A 25068-nucleotide genomic window follows, 5' to 3' on the forward strand; every position below is an offset into this window, starting at 1 on the left:
AAACTCTATCAAACTACTCCGCAAATTTTGGGTCTAAACACTTGAAATTTTGGATATAGGTTCCTTGGATATCGATCTAACTTGATAAATTGATTTGAGGCCAAAACAATAAATTTTAAGATGTTACAATAGTGGTTAAAGTTTAAAAAAATTGACCGCTTTTTTTTTGCTCAACATACACCTCCAAATACCCGGGCAACGCCGGGTACCCATGCTAGTATATATATATATATATATATATATATATATATATATATATATATAAAACATTACGCAGGTACTTTTGAGGCAATCGGTCAAGTGTTCTATACAATATTTTAAACATTTACAAAGACGGTTGAAATATATAGATGCATGTGATACGTTTAATTCTTCATCTAATCCAAACTATAGTTGGCATGTGCTTTTAATGAATATATACAGCACATAAATATTCAGTGTTTGCTTAAATACAATTATTAGCTGAACATTTTTTAAATATTCGTATTGTACAAATATTAAAAAAGCGTGATAGATTGTTACTATGCATCCATAAAACTTGAGTATCTTATTGAATTCAGTACGCCTATGTCGTTAGCGCTGATCTTGAACGGTGACCACCACCCCTCAAAAAAAAAAAAAAATGAAAAAAAGACGGAAATGTTCATCCAGACAAAATATCTAATATAATTAATGCGATTAAAAATGAATGTTTCCATTTTAATGCGCAGTTATGGATGGAAAAAAATAGTTCTTATCTATTACGCTATTTTTGTCTCGAAAATAGCGCCTGTATTAGCATTATATATATATATATATATATATATATATATATATATATATATATAAGTGAACCTGTCTCTGTGTGTGTCTGTGTGTATGCACATATTCCTACGAAATAACTCTGTATATACAGGCTCCTGAGATTTGAGAAATGGCTGTTAAGGGGTTAAAGTTCAACGATTTGACCTTTGAGAACTCTACAAAACTCCTCGAAAATTTTGGGTCTAGATATAGGTTCCTTGGAAATTGATTTAACTTGATAACTTGATTTGAGCCCAAAACAATGAATTTTAAGAGGTCATAATAGGGGTCAAAGTTAAAAAAGATTACGGCTTTTTTTCTTTTTTTGCTCAACATACACCTCCAAACATCCGGGCAACGCCGGGCTGAAATGCTAGTATATATATATATATATATATATATATGCATGTATCTATGTATGTATATATATCTATATGTATGTATATATATCTATATGCATGTATATATATCCATATGTGTATATATGTATATATATATGTATATATATCTATATGTATATATATGTATATATATATCTATATGTATAATGTATATATATATATGCATATATATCTATATGTATATATATATATGTATATATATCTATATATATATGTATATATATATTTATATGTATATATATCTATATGTATATATATACATCTATATGTATATATACATATCTATATGTATATATACATATATATATATATGCATATATATATGTATATAATGTTAATGTCTGTATATATATGTGTGTGCATATGTGTGTGTGTATATATATGTTTGTGTATATATATATGTGTGTGTGTATATATATGTGCGTATATATAATACAGATGTGTGTATATATACATAAGATATATGTGTATGTATATATAATATATATGTGTATATATATATAATATATATGTGTGTATATATAATATATATGTGTATATATAAGATATGTATCTGTTTATATATATATGCATATATAATATATATGTGTATATATAATATGTATGTGTTTATATATATGATATACATATACGTATATATATAATGTATATATGTATATATATGTGCATATATATATGTAATATATATGTTTATATAATATGTATGTGTATATATATTATATATATGTGTGTATATATGATATGTGTGTATATATATAATATATATATGTGTATATATGTGTGTATATAAATAATATACATGTATATATGTGTGTGTGTGTGTGTGTGTGCGTGTGTGTAGGTAGTTGTTGTGGTTGCTGAAGTTTCGATATCTAATTTTGAGTAAGATATAAAAAGCTTATTGCTTGACTGTAAATAAATTTTTAATATATATAACATTAGAATATTATAAAGTATTATGATATTATGAACATGCAATTGTAATTATATATTTATGCGATTCAAAAAATTCAACATTTGAAGAAAGCGAATTCTCCTGTCATAGAATAAAATATATAAAACTTAAAAGTAGTTTATTATTCGCATACAACTGCCATAAAACAACCAGTTTTAAACTACTCTTTGTAAGCATAAATGGTTGTGTATTTATTCAATGCTTTAATTTACAAAATCAAAATATTATTTATCTTGAAATTTTTATTCCTCAAAATATTTTAAATCCTTCTATTTCAGTTCCCGAAAAGGAGAAAATCGTAAAGAAAGTGGAAGGTTAGTATTTTGTTCATCCAACGCTTGCTAATTTATACCACAGAATTGATATTTACTGATTTCTGAGAATTTAATGCTCTTTGTATATTTAAAAGACTTCTAGCGCATCAAATATTTTAAAAGATATATTGGAACCTCCTTGATCTTATATATAGAGCTGGGTTCAGAATTACCTGGCAATATTGAGGTTTATCACAAGCGACACGAACAAGGTTGTGAAACGGTTGCACGATGTGTGATAACGGCGATCAACATGACCATCAACCGTGGAAGAGAGTACAATATTTATCTATGGCAAGTGATAGAGATATAATGGAAACAATTGCTGGTATATATACATACATATATATATATATATATATATATATATATATATATATTCACAATATCTACTTCAAAACTATATATACATATTTCAAAGGTGTACTACCAATGGTTTCACTGCATTTTGTCAAACACAAGAGGTTGAATGGAAACAGCACACATTCATCAGCGACTTTGAAAAGGCGAAACGATACAAATTAAACAAACAGCGAGAAAAAAAAAACGTTAAACGGGCGGTTTAACTTAGTTCTTGATTTTGGAATAGATCTTAGTAACCGACGCTAAGAGATTCTGATTATGGAAGGAAGAAAGCGATGGCAGAATTGGTTATGTAATGCCGCGCGCGTGTGTGGTATGCTTTTGAAATAAATATTGTATCTTCAGCTCTTACATCCACGATCGAGCATATATGTTTGTATATGTATGTTTGTGTATATATGTATATGTATATATGTATATATATATATATATATATATATATATATATATATATATATATATATATATGTATGTGTGATCACGCATGTGCTTTTCCCCCATTTACGTATGTGCATTTGCTGTACATATTTATGCGTGTGCTTATATTTGTGTGTTACTTATTAAAAATGTTTTTTTTTTCTATTATTTAAGTTACTTACTTAAGCCTTCACCTATTTTATTTTATTTCACTAAAATAAACCTGTAATGTATAATTTCTACCTGCCCGGCTATTTATTTATATATATATTATATTTAATTATATATATCATTACACTATCAAAATAAACCTGTAAAGTATAATTCATTAACTTATTTTTCCTTTTCTTTTTCTTTCCATTTTATAAACAATAAATATCTTTCAATCTCTCCCCGCCCGGCTAAATTACTTTAAACCCCATTTTCAACCCGTTCCTTCACCTATTTTATTTTATTTTATTAAAATAAACCTGTAACGTATTATTTCTACCTGCCCGGCTAATTTATTTATTATATTTAATTTTATATATATCATCACACTATTAAAATAAACCTGTAAAGTATAATTCATTAACTTATTTTTCCTTTTCTTTTTCTTTCCATTTTATAAACAATAAATATCTTTCAATCTCTCTCCGCCCGGCTAAATTACTTTAAACCCCATTTTCAACCCGTTCCTTCACCTATTTTATTTTATTTTATTAAAATAAACCTGTAACGTATTATTTCTACCTGCCCGGCTAATTTATTTATTATATTTAATTATATATATCATCACACTATTAAAATAAACCTGTAAAGTATAATTCATTAACTTATTTCCTTTTCTTTTTCTTTCCATTTTATAAACAATAAATATCTTTCAATCTCTCTCCGCCCGGCTAAATTACTTTAAACCCCATTTTCAACCCGTTCCTTCACTAACATTAACTTTCCAACCTGTTGCCATGGTGATCCTTTAAATTAACTGTTACTTATGCCGTTATCAACAAAAGTAGCGTCTTTTAAGTTTAAACTGTTAAAAAACACGTATATAAGAATTTACACATAATTAATATTTAATTATAAACCCCTCTCTTTTTTAATACACTCCTACTACTTTAAACTCCAACGTCCTCTCCCCACCACTCCCCCTTCTTTTCTAACTCCCCTTTATCTACGATCTTTCCATTTTTATTTGACTTTATAACTTAGTCCATCTATGAATTCTGATGATGCTAGTTGGATTTTTCCTCTCTTTGAGGATTTTCCTCTAGTTGAAACAATTTGTAAACTCATTCTGGACTCACAGTAATAAATTTCCTATATATATATATATATATATATATATATATATATATATATATATATATATATATATGTGTGTGTGTGTGTGTGTGTATGTGTGTATATATATGTACATATATGTATATATATGCATATATATATATGTATATATATGTGTGTGTGTGTATGTGTGTATATATATGTACATATATGTATATATATGCATATATATATGTATATATATATGTATATATATGTGTGTATATATATAATATATCTACAAGAAAATATCAGATGCTATCTCTAATATAATAATAACTGTACATCTTAAAATCGCAAAATATATGCGTTAATACGAGAAAAAGTGACAGATAGACATCCATAGAAACTTGGATATCTTACACTGATGTAATTGGTGCTGGTCGTAGAGTGTAAAAAGCAGTTGGATATCTATCAGAAATAAAGAGCTAATTCGATTAATGTGAGTGAAAATCAATTTGTCATCCTGATTACAGGCGAATATTAATGGCGAGACTTCCATTTTTTAAGTAGCACTTGTCTATTTAACTTTCAGTCAATAAAACAACGGTTAATTACACACACACATTATACATTCGTATATGCATATATATGTAGGCACACTGTGATAGCGTCAGTATTTAATTTTGAGGAGTGTGATATAAATACAGAATAGCTTGAGTGTAAATTAATGTTTTTTTTTCATAGGAAAACCATTTAAAAACCTACATTTTCTATTATGTATTTATTTATTTAAATGGTAATATTTTAATAAAACTAATTCTTTAGAAATATAATATGGTGGGATTATATAATAAAATTTTGAACTATTAATCGCAATTGATAAAGTAATGGCTTGAATGTAATATATATATATATATATATATATATATGTGTGTGTGTATTCTTAATATGAACAAAATTACAAAACCTTTATTCTCACTTGTATATTAATTTGTTTAGACTAATTCAATACTTTTACTTAATGAATTCGTAAGCAATATGATATAACGAACAGTATAATAAAACTTTGAACTAATAGTCGTTATCGTTGATTGATATAAAAGTTTTGTGTTTATTTGATTGTTTTATTTAGTAAATACAGGAATTAACATTCTCACGTATGAATAAATTTTTTGTGTTTATTTTCAGTTCCTGAAAAGGTGAAAGCCGTAAAGAAAGTGGAAGGTCAGTAATATTTTCATTTAACACCAGCAAATGTTCACATACTCTAACAACAAATACTTACTACTTTAATGGATGTTCCATGGTTAGTATATCTTAAAAGAGCTTAGTTGAATTATGACTAAACGTGAAAAATACACCAACAGGTGTGTTTTTAGAAAAGAATGCAAAAAGTATACCTACTTGATCCCTAAGAAAGGGCTGGGTTCCAAATTTCCTCACGATTCTCCTGTTTAACGGAAAATATACGAAGAAGGTTTTGTAGTAAAATGGTTCAAGCTTTGTTCAAACTGCACACAATATAACGGACTAAGAGTCTGGAAGAGACACAGAAATGATGAATCACCATGTGGTGAGGTCTTTATGCATTGTTGCATAGATAACGTAATTGTAAGCAGGTTGGATTGGAATCTATGAAGCAAAACATGTAACTGATTTGTAGAATGCATAAATTTATTTATTTTAAAGATTTCACATCGTTCATAGTGATCAACACATATTAACCATTGCGGAGAATGAAACAAACATGCATAAAGGAGATACACAATCGATTTATTCGGCCAATAGTGCAAGAGTAGAGGAAAGTGACTATAAAAATACATAGAGACGTATATAAAACATTATGTCGAAGTTTTGCATAAAAAAGTCTTTTAAAACTTTGTAACGAATAATGTAATGTATGGGTTAATGTGTGCATAAAAGCATTAACGTGCTTATCATTTCATCTATCCAAAATAGCTATGCTTGCTTTTAAGTGTTCCACTTAGCAAATAGAGATATTATTCATAAAAAATTGTTATGTATCAATATATTCCAATTGTTAAAACATCATATTTCTTTTCAGTTCCAGAAAAGGTGAAAGTTGTAAAGAAAGTGAAAGGTCAGTATTATTTTTATCTAACACCTGCAACCTTATACCGCAGCACAAATATTTGCTGTTTCGTGAATAAATTAATAATTTTCATGAATATTTAACACACACTATACACTAAAACAAGATCGGACTGTTGTGCCCTTCAATTAGTCCAGATCCAGATATTTAATATTTTGTGAATATTTAATATTTTGTGAATATTTAATATTTTGTAACTATTTAATATTTTGTGAATATTAAATAGTTGATGAATATTTAATATGATGTGAATATACAACACTTTATAAATATGTGATATTTTGTGAATATTTACTATTTTATAAATATTTAATGTTTTGTAAATATTTAATATTTTTGAATATTTAATATTTTGTGAATATTTAATATTTTGTAAATATTTAATATTTTTGTGAATATTTAATATTTTGTAACTATTTAATATTTTTGTGAATATTTAATATTTTTGTGAATATTTAATATTTTATGAATATTTAATGTTTTGTAAATATTTAATATTTTGTGAATATTTAATATTTTGTGAATATACAATATTTTGTGAATATATAATATTTTGTGAATATACAATATTTTGTGAATATTTAATATTTTGTGAATATACAATATTTTGTGAATATTTAATATTTCGTAAATATTTAATATTTTGTAAATATTTAATATTTTTGTGAATATTTACTATTTAATGAATATTTAATATTTTGTAAATATTTAATATTTTATGAATGTTTAATATTTTATGAATATTTAATATTTTATGAATATTTAATATTTTGTAAATATTTAATATTTTTGTAAATATTTAATATTTTATGAATATTTAATATATTGTATGTTATGTACCTTGTGAATATCTTGAGCTATCTAAGTTTAATCCTGGGAAAATGGGTCTAGACGATTTAACGCATAATAGAACGTCACAAGAAGAATAAAATGCGAAAATCGTACCTCCATGACATCAAGTAAAGAACTTTGTCTAAATTTACAAAGCGGTTTTCAAGTTCAAAACAAAGTATCCAGAAAAGGTCGGATGTTAAGCGATCTTGATTTTATAATAACAGCAACCAACCCGAAGAAAGCTATCTGATAACTGCATGCAAATGCTGCTGTTAATAGGTCACACATAAAATCGACGTAGGAAAGGTGTTAGTTATAATATGAATGAGACAGGTGTAAGATTAGACGAACACGATCGCATATTAAGGTAGAACGGGTTATTTATAACCAGTCAACTTAGAGAGTTTATTTGGGGAAATTTATACGGCAATGGAACTTCTCGGGATTTCAGTACTCTTTGTCCCCTTCCACTGAGTGACAGCAAAGAGTAATAAAGAAAGAGAAATGCAAAGAGAACGAAAACGAAATAGTAGAGAGACGTCTTAATTTATTAAAATCTTGCATATTTATTATTGTGATTGATTTAGTTAATGTGTCGAAATATCCTGTAATCAATTAAATTGATTTAGATAGGTCATTTGATACATGGATCAGTCAGATAACTACATATACTGTAAACAGAGCAGGAACTGGTTTTTCAAAACGTCCACTGATCTGGTACTGGGTACTGAAGACGCTTCCATACTGGCGCCATACAAACTTCACTAAATATATTCTCGATTGATGCTATGTATTTTAATAAAATAGTAGGTTACGTATGATGATGTCTATATCGTAATATTACAAAGAAGAAACAATATATTATGCCTGTGTTGTATGTTTAAAAGTCGACAGTGCATCAGCTTATCTCATTTGGTCTTAGGGGACGCTTCTGGACAGTTTGGCAAGACTTCGGGCTCCAAAGAAACCCAGTAGTGAACCATTGATTTAGTATAATAGCAACAATTACTAGCATACTAAGATAACCTGAAAGAAAAATGTAAAGTAGAAGACTAATTATCATAATTTCATAATGTGTAATGATTTCTCAATCATCTTTTTTTCATATTGACATCTGCAGAGGAAAAGAAGAAGGACTAAAGTAAGTACAGGTTTATTTCCATGAAACAATCTCTCCATCAGATTAGAAATATTTTAAATGTTAAATGATTATAACATCTATCTATTAATCTATTTATATCTCTTTATATCTATCTATCTATCTATCTATATATCTATCTATCTATCTATCTATCTAGCTACCTGTCTATCTATTTATCTCTCTTTATATCTATCTATCTATCTATCTATCTATCTAACATTATTTAGATTTTGTTTCTTTGTAACAAAGAGAAGATCTAGGAAAGTGCGATATCATTCAGTAAAATAAGTGAGGATCATTTATGACGTAATTCTTTTTTTTTATTACATTTTCACCCCAAACAAGGCAAATTGCCACTTTGGTGTAGGGGGCTACTGTCAGGGGCAACAACTACTGGGGTACTATGTAGGGATTTGGGCAGCAAGGTGTCGGTTCACGTTACACTTGAACTTCTGCACGTCAGTACTGTTAGGGAAGCAGGGACCTGGAATGGAATTCCAGAGTCTAGCTGTTCTGGGGAAGAAACTATTGGAGTAAAAAGATCTTTTACATCTAGGGATCTCTACTATGTGGGGGTGGGATTTAGCAGCCTGTCGGGTTTGTCGAGGGTGCTCACGTCGTGGGGGCACAAGTGATTGCAGTTCGTCAGAGCATTCACCACTAAAATACTTGTAGAAAAGGCAGAGGGAGGGAACATTTCGTCGATGGGACAGAGGCTGAAGCTTAGATGCCAGTTCAGGGCCTATCAGGTTTGCGACACTCTTTTGAACCTTGTCACGGAGCGAGAGACTAGTAGCAGATGCACCAGCCCAGATGTGGCAGCAATACTCCATACATGGGCGAATGGTGGCCTTATAGAGGTACAAGATACTTTCGGGTGTTAGTAGTTTTCTAGCACGGTAGAGAGAGCCCACCTTTCTTGCAGCGGCCCTGGCAATGCCTTCAATGTAATTGTTCCAACTCATGTTTCCTGTGAACGTTAGGCCAAGGAGTTTGAAAGATGGACTCTCAGATAAAGAGTCGTTGGCCATTGCTATGGGTGGTAGAGAGGGTTTCTTGTAATTATTGAATGAAACTAGTTTAGTCTTGGCAGCATTGAACGCGACCAACCACTTTTGTCCCCATTCCACTACAGATTGGAGGTCTTCCTCTAGTGTTTCTGCCATTTCTTTAGAAATGTGTTCATTCGTCTTCCTGTCGTGCCTGCCATAGAGTGTAGTGTCATCAGCAATCTCAGAGGCAATGTTGTCGGGGAGGTCATTTATGAATATCAGGAACAATAGAGGTCCAAGGATAGAACCCTGGGGCACCCCCGCATTTATATCATATTGTTTAGATGTACGACCGTCGAGGACAACCTGGATTTTTCTCTTATCTAAGAAGGATTTAATTATGTTAAGTATTCTACCAGTGATACCGTATGATCTGATTTTACTGAGGAGACCCTCATGCCATACCCTGTCAAAAGCCTTAGATATATCTAGAGCTACCGCTCTGCTCTCCCCCGCTTTGTCCAGTGAATGGTATATACGTTCAGAGATCACAGTTAGGATGTCTGCTGTGGAACGGCCTTGTCTAAATCCATATTGTTTGTCAGTCAGTAGTTTAGCATCTGTAAGATGATGGACTAGAGCATGGTTAATTATGGTCTCAAGTGCGTGATGTCAATTAATAAAACGGAGAATACAGATAGCCCGTGACCTTTCAATGTAGAATGTGAGTCACGGGCTATCTGTATTCTGTTTTATTAAATGACCTCACGCACTTGTTATATATGACGTCATAAATGATCCTCACTTATTTTACTGAATGATATATATATATATATATACTGGATGATATATACATATATACTGGATGATATATATATATATACTTGATGATATATATATATATATATACTTGATGATATATATATATATATACTGGATAATATATATATATATATATATATATATATATATATATACTGGATGATATATATATATATACTGGATGATATATATATACATATATATATATACTGGATGATATATATATATATACTGGATGATATATATATATACTGGATGATATATATATATATATATATATACTGGATGATATATATATACTGGATGATATATATATATATATACTGGATGATATATATATATATATATACTGGATGATATATATATATATATACTGGATGATATATATATATATACTGGATGATATATATATATACTGGATGATATATATATACTGGATGATATATATATATATATATATACTAGATGATATATATATATACTGGATGATATATATATACTGGATGATATATATATATATATATATATATATATACTGGATGATATATATATATATATACATATATATATACTGGATGATATGTATATATATACTGGATGATATGATGTATATATATACTGGATGATATGATGTATATATATACTGGATGATATATATATATATATATATATATATATATATATATTCCAGTAACCATTTAGTTGTTAAATTCTGGCCAATAGTCACTGAGATTTGGAACTTATAAAATTGCAAGAAAGATGGCATGGACAAATGTTTGTTTAAATAGACATTTGGCGAGATAATTTACGAGTGACGCTCCCGTGGGTCGTTCGGTAGAACTGCTGACTGTCAACGCGATGGTTCTAAGTTCAATCCTCGGCTTGGGAGAGGTGCTAGTCTAGCAGCACTGATGAGTTGTGATACAACGAAACAGGACTGTATGTCGTTGACTACAAATATATAAATATAATATACATATATATATAGTATCACAAAGGTGAGTACACTCCTCACATTTCTTCAAATATTTAAGTATATCTCTTCACAACACTGAAAAAATGATTGACACAATGAAAAGTAGTCTGTTCGCAGCATATATAACAGAGTTTATTTATTTTACCCTAAAAATAACTCAAAATATAGCTATTAAAAATTAAATCCCTTCCAACAAAAGTGGGGACACGCCTTACGAAAAGTTGTCAATATTGACATACAACATGTCAACTCTCAATATTTTGTTTGCCCACCATCATTATCTAAAACTTTATTCTCTTGGGCATGAAATTTACCAGAGCTTTACATGTAGCCACTGGAATGCTCTTACCCTCTTCAATTACGATGTCGCGGAGCTGGCGGATATTTGAGATTTTGCGCACTTACCCCTTCTGCTTGAGGATGCTCCAAAGATGTTGTATTGGGTTCAAGTCTGAAGACATGTTTGGCGGGTCCATCACCTTTACCAACACCCTCGTCAGTAAAGAAGTGGTTGTCTTAGATGTGTGTTTTGGATCATTGTCATGCTGGAACATGGCTCTGCTACCCAGTTTCTACTTAAGGCCACCAGAACCAAACACATTAAATATCGTCACATTATACCATAGGACACGGTTCCAGGAATCTATAGGCTTTTGCCATGAATATAAAAAAGCACTATAACGTGTTCTGTGCTCTCATATTTATAAATAGTTAAAACGCGCTGGCATTGTAACATACATTTCCAACATTAGCTATAATTTAGGATAGCAAGAGAAATATAGAGATATACAAAGATATAGAGATCGACAGCGGAGGATGACGAGCGATACACAAAGACTCTCCCCATCACTCTTATTACTGTTGATATCCTGTATAATGAAACTAAAAAAAAAAAAAATTACGAAAACACTAAATAAGAAATTTGTTTAAAAAACTGATTTAAACATTTTATCAAAGATATTGAAACGAATCGATTTTGTTTTCATTCATTCTTCTTTCCTGCTGCGAACATTGATAAAGTCAATATTTCATCTCGTAATTTAGTCTAAATTGTAGATTTATGTTTTTAATGTTTCTGATACAATCATTTTGGGGTTTTTATAGAATCTTTAAGCAGTTAAAATTATGGTATTGATTGATAGGCTGATTGGCTTCTTTTAGGTTTGGTTGGAAAAGTGATAAAAAGACAAGGCTTTAAAAAATCGCATAAGAGATTATTTCTAAGTTTTCAACTAAATTGTTATGATAACATTTTTAAGTTAACCTTCTTGGTAACTATTAAATGCAAATAAATATCGAAATGTAAATAAATATCGAAATATTTTACTTAACAAAAGTGTTTGGCTTGAATAATTATAATAATTCTCGACCAGCACACATTTCGGTATTGCCCGGTCAATAACGAACTTGTTGATTTCCTTTATTTGTTTTGTAATACAAAAAAAAATCTTTTTCGTTATTAAGAAGTTTCACTCAATCAAGAAACTTAATATAAATTAATTACTCTTTCTTTGTTCAGGACGTTATGGATAATTCAGTGAGTGATACTGTCGATATTATTAAATATTTGGCAGACGATATACGCAGGCAAGGGCGCGTGTAAACATGTGCCTTAAAAAGAAAATGCTACTCTAAGTACACTTCGTAATCTTAACATCTACTTGGTCACAAAAATTTATCATGAAAGGTCAAGCAGTAGGAAAAACTTGCAGAAAGCACCATCCAAACCTGCACTGTACGGTTATAAGCAGCACTGTCACATATATTTCCAGAAATACACTCAACCACTTTTATTCTAGTAATTTCCAACAGCGCAGTTCGCTTTGTTTCAGAATATCACTCACGCGTCGAATATGCCTGTCAAAACGCTCGTTCACAGACTCGTCTTTATCGTCGCTTGCCTTTTCGCTTTTTTCGACCACGCGGCACATTTTCTCTCTCGCCACCCAAGAGTCAAAACACGTCCAGTCGCTTCCTTTGCTCGACCATGTGCCGTGTTTATTATTTCCCTTTTATCCTCTTCTTCTTCCCGTGACATCAACACATGCACACTTGCATAGGTGCTAAAACACCTGCTGCTAATATTTTCGCTAGTCAGCTATTATACGACGCCTGCTGATTTTCTCACACATGCGCTATGTTACAGCTGTACAACGAGAACAAAATGGAAATAGAAATGAGAAGCAAAAACAAAACGTTTTGCCTGTTGTAAGTAGCTGTTTCGTGTTAGCATGTCGACAAACCTACCCACGTGCATATGTCGATTTAATTGCTGTCATTTTTGAAGACAGATGTTAGCGTTTCTCTTTGAAAAGAAAATGGAAAGTAAATCCACTATTCAAAAGTCAGAAGACATAATTGCAATAAACTTTTTTTTTCTCGTTTGGCTTATAACATTTTTTCTACGTTTTGTCCACACGAAAAACGTCGATGTACCGATTGAAAACAATTCGAACACAATTAATTGAAACGCAACGTTAATATGGCCTTTTAAAAACTTCTGCTATTTGCGCATTAAAAACGCACGAAGAAGAAAATAAAACGAAAAATATTTATTAAATGACAGTTTTTGCTCTATCGTATTTTTTGGTAATATTTTGTCTCAAAACGGAAATTCTCCAATCATTCCTATTTGTTTAAAATTTTTTATTATTTCACTTTCGAGTTTTATAATTAGTTCTACTGAGATGCATCGAATTTGTCATTTAATAATCTGCAATGTCTTAATAGTTATAAAGTTCGATTACAAACCGAGCGACTATGGTTCAATCCCCGATGGAGCCATACTAAAAACTAAAACAAAAATCATATTTCTGTCTATTCGCGAAACATGCAACATTATAAAGTGGGGATCAAGAGTAAGCAGAACAATCCAGAGCAACAAATCGCGACCTCCTGTACAAATCGGTATAAAGGCAATTTAAAAGGAGCCTTTGAACCGCTCTCGAGTAAAGTCAGACAATTTATTTATTATTATACAATAACTTATGATACCTCATTACTCCTCAGATCGTTTAGTGGTTAACAACACGGATTGACGAGCTGGGTGTTCTAAGTTCGAATCCAGTTGGTTTCACAAAAGTCACTTTAAATGTTAACAACTTTCACGTAGTCTCTTTTGTAAATACCGATATCTCACTAGAAATAATCCTGACGAGAATAATATCTGAGAAACCACTGCCAACAATAGAATCCTCGGACTCATATGATGATCATTATTCTCTTTGGCAATTTACTTCATTTGGGAAGAATCTCTCTCTCTCTCTCTTTCTCTCTCCTTTCTTATATATAAAACACATTTTGGCTGTTTGTGTGTGTGTGTTTGTGTGTCTGTAGTTGCCTGTGGCCTCCGAAACGATTATTTTGAATTTCACAAAGCTATACTTCATTCATCTAGGAGTGTTCTTAGATAGGCTTTGTATCGGAATGTGTCTAATTAGTATCAAAAATCGAAAAAAATCCGATTAAAGAAAGAACAGTCCGATTTTGACCAAAGCTAACACCCTTATACAATATAACATCGCAAGTGCGTTGGAGTAGTTTTATTACCGCACAAGCAAAAGGGTCTGGCGTATACAATCAACAGTAGGTTCGTTGATAAAACAGGGCGTGTTCGAAATGAACGTTTCTGTATAGAACACAATTGAACCATGATACTTGATTTTTGAATTTCAAACTTTAATTCTATAAAAGCAACAGTGAGTTATGTACGTTGCAATGTAGACAACGATATATTTTAGAGTAAGTCAATACGGAAAGACATGTGGAGCTTCCGTCCAGTGCATTCTGTTATGGCTTCAAGTAGAGCAGGTCATCAATCAATTTGATTGGAAAAAAATGGACAATTTCACCGATTTTAATGGAAGTAAAATTATTGGACGTGTAAAACATTCGTTTGTTCTCATACAATCTTGAGCTATGCCGGGTCTCCCTGTTTGTCAAATATAAAAAAAAAATAGTTGATTCATTTATATCCTTGAACCTTTATTATTCCTAATATTCATAAATGGCCTCCCTGATAAAATCGTCTCCGAAATGGGTATATTTTCTGATGACACAACGAGACAGGCATGAGAGAAACAAATGAACACATATCTAAGGAAATGGCAGAAACACTAGAGGATGACTTCGAATCTGTAATGGAATGGGGACAAAAATGGATGGTCGCATTCAATGTTGTCAAGACTAAGCTTGTTTCCTTTAATAATTACAAGAAACATTCTCTAGCACCAATAGCAATGGCCAAAAACACTTTGCCTAAAAATACTTCTTTTAAACTCCTCGGCCCAATGTTCACAGGGAACATGAGTAAGAACGGATATATTGAGAGCATTCCCATGGCTGCTGCGAAATAGGTGGTCTCTCTCTACCGTGCTAGAAAGCTACTTACGCCTGAAAGTATCCTGCACCTCTTCAAGGCCACCATTCACCAATGTATAGAGTACTGTTATCACATTTGGGCTGGTTCATCTGCTAATTGTCTCTGACTCCTGGACAGGGTTCAAAAGAGAATCGCCAACCTGATAGGTCTTGAACTATCATCTAATATTCAGCCTCTATCCCATCGACGAGATATTGTATCCATACGCCTGTTCTATAATTATTTTAATGCTCTGGCCAACTACAAGCACTTGTACCTCCTCGACCTAAATACCCGGACACGCCCGACAAGCAGCTAAATCCCACTCCTACACAGTAGAGATCCCTAGGTGTAAGGAAACCTTCTACTCTAATAGTTTATTCCCCAGATGTGCTAGACTTTGGAAGTCCTTTCCGGGATTCTACTTTCTCAACTGTACTGACATGCAGAAGTTCAAGTGTTATGTAAAGAGATATTTTGCTGTATCTCCCTTCATAATATCCCTGTAACTTATGTCACCTATAGTAGTTCCTTACTTCAAAGTGGCATTCTGTCTTGTTTGGCGTGAAAATTGTATATATATATATATATATATATATATATATATATATATATATATATATATATATATATATATAGCATAAAGTTATGTAACAGTATGGAAACCCGTGGTTATAAGATTTATAAAATATTACTGGCAGTAATATTCTATAAGTATTATCCCATCTGAATAAGAATAGGTTTTTAAGGAAAAAAAAAGTTTCCACCAGACCTTAAAATACTTTTCACTGGATCCATAAAGTAGAATTACTCCAGGAATATGCCCGACCCGGATATCTACTCAGTTATGTGGATTACTCAATATACAGCTTGAATCTTATGCTTTAAAGAACACACCACAGATTCTACCGTTCAATTTGGATCTAAATTTTTATATCCTTTTCTTCAATTTCCCTTGCAAGATGACTTCTGATCAATCAATTATTTTTTACTTTGATTCTCCATGTCTCACTAACTTTAGCAAATAAGGTACATACCTTTATAAATATTTGCTAATATTTTCTCCTCTGAAAAGATGGTAGGCATCGAATCCCTATAGGATAAGGAGATAAAATTTCTAAAATATTCTTTGTCTTGCTTAGAATAATAAAAATATTTGATATGAAACTCAAACATTTGACTTCCAAAAAGGTTTTTTTAAATTCATTGAATCACTATAATTTAATATATATATATATATATATATATATATATATATATATATATATATATATATATATATATATATATATATATATCGCGCAAGGTAAATCATGATTGAATTAATAAACCAGCACCAAAATGTCATATATGGTCTGAATCTCTTACATAACTAAACAAAATTAATAGACCAACCGTAGTCGACGAGGAGCCAAACCCCATTTTTATTGGTTCCTACACTAAGATATTAAACAGAAAGTTATTACTTTCTCTAGATTACTTCAATTACGCTAGATCAGTACTTATTAATGATGATTTTTTTAGCCATTCGGTATCAAGCATTATTTTCGGAGTTTTTGATATTACTTGACCGCGGATTGAGACTTAGTCTCGTGGCTCATCAGCAATCGTTCGAACTGTTATACCAAATGCCATTTATTAGTCTTAAAAAGCCTAGCAAGTGACATGTGTATGGTTATAACGGACGATGATGAATTATTTTGTAAAACCCGGGTTGGACTAAGTGGATGTGGTGGTGAAAGATTGATTTCATTTTGATGTCATTTTTAAAAATTATTTTTTCTTCTTATATTGTTGTTTTTACTTCACACACGCACCTATTTTAGTCGTTTTCCTTCGTTCTTTCTTTTTCATTTTCTTTTTCCTCTTTTTCTTCTCCTCCTTCTCATTCTTCTTCTCCTTCTTCGTCTTCTTTTATTGTTGTTGTTCTTCTTCTTCTTTATCTACTTCTTTATCTTCATCTTATTCTCATTGTTATTGGTGTTTCTGTAATTCTTCTTCTTCTTTACTTCTTCTACCCCTCTACTTCTTCTTTTTCATCTTCTTATTATTGTTCTTTTTCTCTTCGTCTTCTTGCCCTTCACTATTCTTTCTTTGATTTTTTTCTTTCTTTCAGAAGCCGCCTAAAATTCTCGACATTTCTAATCGGTGCTTTTCCGAAAAAAACAAAACAAAAAAAAAAACAAAAAACATGTAACTATATGAAGATACAAAGAAAAAAAAAATGCCACCCCTTTAGTTGTTTTGAAAATTTTCTTCTATTAAATATAAATTGTAAATATACATTTTCATTTTTTCTTCCAGAAATCTTTCTGTTGACGTGAAACCGAAACGAAACAAGAATCAAAATTATCTGTTATCCTGGATTTAACTTCTTTTTAGATTAATTATTTTCCAAATGCATTATGCAAAGATGATGATATACATTTTCATTTTATAAATAAAACTTCTTTTCTAATGCCTTACTCTATGAAATAAATCAAAATATGATTTTAAACCTGACGTTTGGCTTTATTTATTCATGTTATACTAATAATCACCATAAATCAATTTTTTCCCGCTTGCTTTTTACGCTGGTAATTATTGTACTGTTGGATCACCAGTCTTACTTGTATTGTTTGATCGTTTAAGTTTATACTGTTAATCGCTTGCATTATTTGTGCTGCTTGACCTGCTGTGTTATTTGAACTTTTGGATCGCTAGTGTTATTTTTATGGGTGGTTCGATTGCGATATTTTTACATTTTGATCGCTTAAGTTTGTTATACGGTTTGATCGCTTGTGTTATTTCTACTGTTTGATCGCTTGAGGTACTTGTATTGCTTGCTCGCTTTTATTATTTGTAAAGTTTGATCGATGGTGATATTTGTATTGGTTGATCGCTCGTATTATAACTACTTTTTGATCGTTTCTGTTATATGTACTGTTCGATCGCTTATATTAATTGTACTGTTTGATCGCTGGTGTTATTTGTAATTGTTTGATAGCTGGTATTTATTGCATTGATTAATTTCTTGTGTTATTTGTACTGTTTGATCGTTTGTAATATTTAATCGCTTTTCTTAACTGATGTTAATTGCACTGTTAGATTGCTCATGTAAGTTGCACTGTTTAGTTACTTGCGTTATTAGCAATTTTTGTTCGTTAATGTTATATGGACTTTTGATAACGGTTGTTATTTACTCTGTTTATTGCTGGTGTTATTTATACTGTTTCTCCGTCCGGCATGAGGATAATTTACCTTAGAAGTAAATTAGGACCAAATATTCAAAATCATATAGCGTCCAAAACCAAATATGATCATCTCGACATGTTTATACACTGGATCATACGGGAAATGGCGCAACGTTTTCTAGTGATTAACCGCAAGCAAAATCACTTACCTGGATACTTAACGCTCTATGGAATCTGGTAAAACCAAGAGGCAACAAGGAAGATAATTGTGGAGTGGAAACTTAAATTTCTTCAAGGAGAGGTGAAAGAAAAATTTATTTGATCACTCAAATATCTATGTATCTCATAGAGAGATAAAATGTTGAGCCCAACAAAGTGTCCTTTGATTTCTGAAAATTTACACTGAAATAAAATAAAACAAAAATGAACTTAACCCTAAATGGCAAATCTAGAACACAACTATTAGTCACGTATAAATTGGGTCTTAAAAAGGATTAAGAATTGTTGCCCTTTCCCGATTTTTTCCATTATTAAATTAATATGGCTTAGACTCTAACCTTCCCGATCATCGTGTATAAAATCAAAAGATTGTATTATTTACAGGTCATTGAGGGGGGAAGTGTTATTGCCTCATTCATAAAGCAAAACGACCTTGTTAATAAATGTCATCACCATAGGAGATAAAAAATTATTTCATTATGCACCGTTTTTAACATCTGTTTGTAACTGTCTAAAATTTAAAAATGTGATCCAGATTGCAAATCCCACTCTTAATAATAATGCGTCAAATAAACAACCCTTACCATAAATGTTTAACTTCCGCGCAAAATCCAAGTTAAAGCAACTCGGAAATAAGATTGAATTAAGGATTAATTAAACATAAACACAAAGCGTTACAAAATTAATTTGTTATCATTGGAACTGAAATTATTGTGTGCTATATTGTTAACATAGAGCAATCAAATGTGAATTTAAAGCTTTACATTGTAGCCGAATAAATGTACAAATAAAGAAATTAAACAAGGAATAAAATACGTAAAAGCGAATAAAAAGAGAACATGTATAACGTGTATATTAAAAACAGCTGCATTCATAGAACCACGAAACATATAAGTCCTTCGTATAAAAACATCTATAGTTTATGAATGTTCAAATTCATTTGAAATTTTAAGTTTGCCTTAGTCGTTTGATTTTTTAAGGCGTACCACAAAGAGACAGAGGTTGTGAGAGTGAACGTTTGCTGCAACATTTTTACAGTTTTATTTTTTCTCTTATTTTGTATCCAAATAACTAAATCATTTCAAATAAAAATATTAAGCGAATATTTCCGTTTTGTTTGTTCAATTTTATAAATATTTCTGTTTTGTGTGTTTAATTGCATAAACCATTGTCCCAGTGCCGCATTTTTTTCATCCTTGTGTCAGTTTTACAAGAATTTTAATGGAATGTTGTCTGACGAACTAGTCATACTTGTGCTTCCTGGACGTAAATATCTCCGACGAATTAAAAAAAAAGCAGCAACTTCCCACTGCTTTACTGTTGAGGTTTTTAAATGCTGGAAAACCTTATATTCCAATAGTTTCTTCTCTTGAACTCTGCCGCTACTCTTATTGTGCAGTATTATATTAGCGTGCCGGGCAACGCCGAGAACCTGGATGAATATTATTACTAAAAAATACAGCAATAAGGTTTTGTAAAAATGTGGACTTACAGCTATATATATATATATATATATATATATATATATATATATATATATATATATATATATATATATATATATATATATATATATATATAGTCAGGAATTTAATTCAGAAATAAAATAAACAAAGTTTATATAGGACTTTAAAAGTAGATTGGATTTTTGTTAGGTAAGTACACACGGTTTTAGCTTACTGTGAGACTAACCGTAGCCCTCGGCGCAAGAGGGTCCGTGTGTGCCTGGCGTGTGGGGTGGTGGCTGATCCTGTGGTCGAGGCAGCGGAAGAAAGAGTTTCAAGATGGCGCCTGCCTGCTTTTATTAGAGACGGAATCACGCAGGATCGCGCGAGATCTCGCGGGGATGCAAATTAGCTAGGCCATCTTGAGGAATAAAAATCGGTCCATTGGAGGTGCGAGGCAGTCGGGTTCTGACGTTCGTGGCGATCAGTACAGTGACCGTTGGGTTCCGTTAGTGACCGTTGGGTTCCGTTTCTATTCGTGCAGTCAGCTGAGCTTTGTTAGTTACCTTCGCGCCGTGGCTGTCATTGTTTGTTGGTTTGCTGTGTGTTGCCGTGGTTCTTCAGTGAAACGCTTCGTCGCCCACGAGAGACTCCCCGTCTCCTATACAAGATACTCATACAAGCTATTTCGGCCCCCCCACTCCGAACTTAGTTTTCTTTTCTTCAATGGCGGATAGGTTCGATCTAAAGTTGATACCGGAATTCGACGGATCCGACCCGGTATTCCGCTGGGTTGAGAAGGTCGAGTTACATTGTCAGTTGTCCGGCGTGAAAAATGTCGAGCGCGTGATTCCTCTGCGGCTGACCGGCGGGGCCTTCGCTGTATATCAGCAACTCAGCGCTGAGGAGAAGTGTGACTACTCGAGTATCAAGGCGGCGTTGTACAGGGCGTTCGCCACTGACCCCACCACTGCATGTGAGCAGTTTGAGACGAGGTCTATACGCTTGGGCGAAACTGTGGACGTGTATCTCGCCGAACTTAAGAAGCTGGCGGTGTTGTTCGGCGGTCTTCCCGAGAGGACCCTAGCCTACAAATTCCTGTCAGGACTCCCCGCTGGAGCAAAGCAGCTCCTGCGAGCAACCTCTACCATGTCCTCACTACCGCTGAGTGACCTAGTGGACAGAGCCAGGACAATAATGAAGGATGACTCGACGGTGCAGGAACCGGTAGTCGCCGTCGCACAGGCCCCACCAAGTGGCGAAGGACCGTCTCAGGGACCCAGCCCGCAAGGTGATGTCATCTGCTACAGATGCAACGGGCGGGGCCACATGGCAAGAAATTGTAGAAGGCGGTCGACGGCTGTTCGCTGCTACCGCTGTAACAAGACTGGGCACATGGCCCGAGACTGTGCGATAAACGGGGACGGGGACAAGGTGCCAGTGCCGACCTCTTCCCCTAACAGAAAATAAACAAGGCGCTCTCTGTCATTCAGGTCCGAGTTAATGACACGTTATGTTCAGCCCTCCTTGATTCCGGTTGCTCCCGCACAATAGTGTGTACGGACTTCTGTCGGGCGTGGAAAAAGAAGAACGTCAGGATAACTACCATTACTGGAAAAATACGAATGTGTTGCGGCGTGGGTGTGGTACACATTCGCACAAGAACTGGGAACTCGGCCAACGTCGAAGCGCTGGTGACACGCGAAAAGTCGCTGAGTTTCGACCTGTTGCTAGGCTACGATGCCATCAAAGCCCTGGGCGGCGTGCGCATAACGCGCGCTGGCGTTGTAGAGTTTCAGGATAGGCCCCCGGTGTGCGCAGCACTAAGTGTCGACCAGCCGGACTTCAGTGCGGAATTCAACGACCAACAAAAGGCGTGGACCGCCACTTGGAGGTGGTCAGAAGACAAGGAACCGGCCAAACTACAAAACAAAGTGGCAGAGTACCGTATGCCCGACCAGATAAGGCCTGCATACGAAAGCGAGCTCCGTGAATGGATTAAGAACGGTTGGCTGATTCCATACCCCTACGACAAACTTGGACCCCCCCAAGGGCCTGATACCGCTGATGGCAGTTGCCCAACCTAACAAGTCAAAGGTGAGGCCGGTAATGGACTACCGCGAGTTGAATGCGCACGTTGATGCGTTCACAGCGGACGCCGACGTCTGTGCCATCAAGCTGCGAGAGTGGCGCCGGCAGGGGTCCAATGTGTCTCTACTGGACTTGAGAAAAGCATACTTGCAGGTCCGGATCGGCGAGGCGATGTGGCCTTTCCAGACAGGTGATGTTTTCCGGGAAGAGATACTGTCTTACGCGACTCGGATTTGGGCTAAACGTAGCACCCCAGATAATGAAGGCTATCGTCAATGCCGTGTTGTCACAAGAAGAATGTATCAGAAAGGGAACATCGGCGTATATTGACGATATATACGTGAACGAAGATATCGTGTCATCTTCGCGCGTAAGATCCAAACTTGCCGAGTTTGGTCTAAACTGCAAGGACTCTGAGCGGCTTGAGGATGGCGCCCGCGTATTGGGCTTGAGCGTTCAAAAGGAGCGAGGGATCCTGAAGTGGAGGCGTGGAACCGCAGTTCCCGATGTACCCGACGTTTACACAAGACGTGCCTGTGCGGGAAACTTGTGGGGACCTTCCAGTATGCGGATGGGTTCGTGCGGCGACAGGCGTCATAAAAAGGAGGGCAAATGCGGCCACCAAAGGCTGGGACGATGAGATAACCGAAGAACTATTGGTTCGAATGTTAAAGGAGACCGTCGCTAGTGTGAAAAAGAATGACCCCGCCACAGGGGACTGGTGCGTGCAGGGAGACGAACTGAGCGTGTGGGTGGACGCAAGTTCTCTAGCGATCGGTGTAGTTTTGGAGAAAGATGGGGCCGTAGTTGAGGATGCCTGCTGGCTGCGACCGGCGAATGATGCTGCCCATATCAACCTGGCAGAACTCGACGCTGTAATAAAGGGCATTAACCTGGCACTTCAATGGGAAGTGAAGAAACTGCGTGTGCACACTGACTCACTTTACGTGCACCACTGGGTGTCGGACACACTCACGAGCAAGGCCAGGGCACGCACCAAGGCAGCCAGCGAAATGCTGATAAGACGGAGGCTGGAGACTGTGAAAAAACTGGTGACGGAGTACAACCTGTCCGTAGACGTAGTGCTCGTCACCTCGGACTACAACCTCGCCGACAAGCTTACTCGGGTACCACGGAGATGGTATGAGGCTATGAAGAAAGAAGCTAAGCGATTGCCTCTGTGTGCTGCCTCCGTCGAGGAGGACGAAATCAGGAAGATACATCACGACAGTGGGCACCCCGGAGTACAACGGACCTACTACTTTGTGAAGTTGGCTAGACCATCAATACCAAAAAGCTCAGTAAGAGCAGTGGTCAGGGAGTGCCAAACGTGCCAGTCCATCGACCCCGCCCCAGCCAGATGGCGGAAAGGACAGCTGGAAGTGGACGCGACTTGGAGTCGGTTGGGTATGGATATAACCCACTACGGAAGCCAACACTTCCTCACGCTGATAGACTGCGGGCCAACGAGGTTCGCGATTTGGCGCCAATTAGCGAGGCAGGATTCCACCAGTGTCATCCACGAATTGGAATCCATATTCTACAAAAGGGGGCCGCCTGAGGAGATCCTCACGGATAACGTCACGGCGTTCTGCAGCAGGGAATTTAGGCATTTTATGGACAACTGGGGGATCCGCCTTCGCCACCGATGCGCGTATGTGCCGAGCGGCAACGGCATAGCGGAGCGGTGCCACCGAACCGTGAAGAGGATCGCGGCCAGGAAGAAGTGTACGATCGCGGAGGCGGTTTACAGATACAACACAACGCCTAAGGACGCCGTGACTGGCGGCAGTGCGCCCGCTAATGCGATTCATCACTACCACGTGCGCGTCAAGGACGTTGAAGTGAGTCTACCCGACCAACGAGAACCCCAGGGGACGTACCAAGTGGGAGACAACGTCTGGGTGAAGCCACACGGCGGCCGGTGCACCAGCAGCTTTTGGAGGGGGCGGGTCACCGGCGTCATCAGTGAACAGGCCATACTAGTCGATGATACTCCGCGCCACGTAAGGGATGTCCGGCCCGCTCTAAGCGCTGACCAATCGGCGAGCAGTGGAAGTAGCGAGTCATCCGACGATGAGCGATGGATCCAACCCGTGCCCCACGAACCTGGTGACTCAACTGCGAGCAGTGGAAGGAGCGAGTCATCCGACGATGAGCGATGGATCCAACCTGTGCCCCACGAACCTGATGACTCAACTGCGAGCTCTAATGCTTATGCTGATGCTTCCGATGCCACTTCTGAGAGCTCCTATGAGGAAATCCCGGCAATACCCCTCCGCAGGAGTGCTCGAATCAAACGGCCACGTCCGCCGTGTCACGTATGTGATCTCGAGACCAGGGGGGAGTGTGAGACTAACCGTAGCCCTCGGCGCAAGAGGGTCCGTGTGTGCCTGGCGTGTGGGGTGGTGGCTGATCCTG

At 34.9% G+C, this 25068-nt stretch overlaps 1 protein-coding gene across 8 annotated transcripts in view; it reads left to right on the forward strand.

The window, feature by feature from the left end:
- The window catches only part of LOC145303489 (uncharacterized), a 731279-nt gene extending 713063 nt beyond the window's left edge, over positions 1-18216 (forward strand). For all 8 annotated transcript variants that reach the window (XM_080144908.1, XM_080144909.1, XM_080144911.1 and 5 more), the window contains 5 exons: positions 2418-2453; positions 5670-5705; positions 6547-6582; positions 8549-8569; positions 18024-18216. In XM_080144908.1, the coding sequence (XP_080001034.1) occupies positions 2418-2453; positions 5670-5705; positions 6547-6582; positions 8549-8568 (128 nt within the window). In that variant the 3' untranslated portion in view covers position 8569; positions 18024-18216. The remainder of the gene's footprint in view (positions 1-2417; positions 2454-5669; positions 5706-6546; positions 6583-8548; positions 8570-18023) is intronic.
- The last annotated feature ends 6852 nt before the right edge of the window (positions 18217-25068 follow it).

This window comes from Euprymna scolopes, chromosome 19, assembly GCF_053919585.1.
Source record: "Euprymna scolopes isolate OS-2025 chromosome 19, ASM5391958v1, whole genome shotgun sequence".
Taxonomy (NCBI): Eukaryota; Metazoa; Mollusca; class Cephalopoda; order Sepiida; family Sepiolidae; genus Euprymna; species Euprymna scolopes.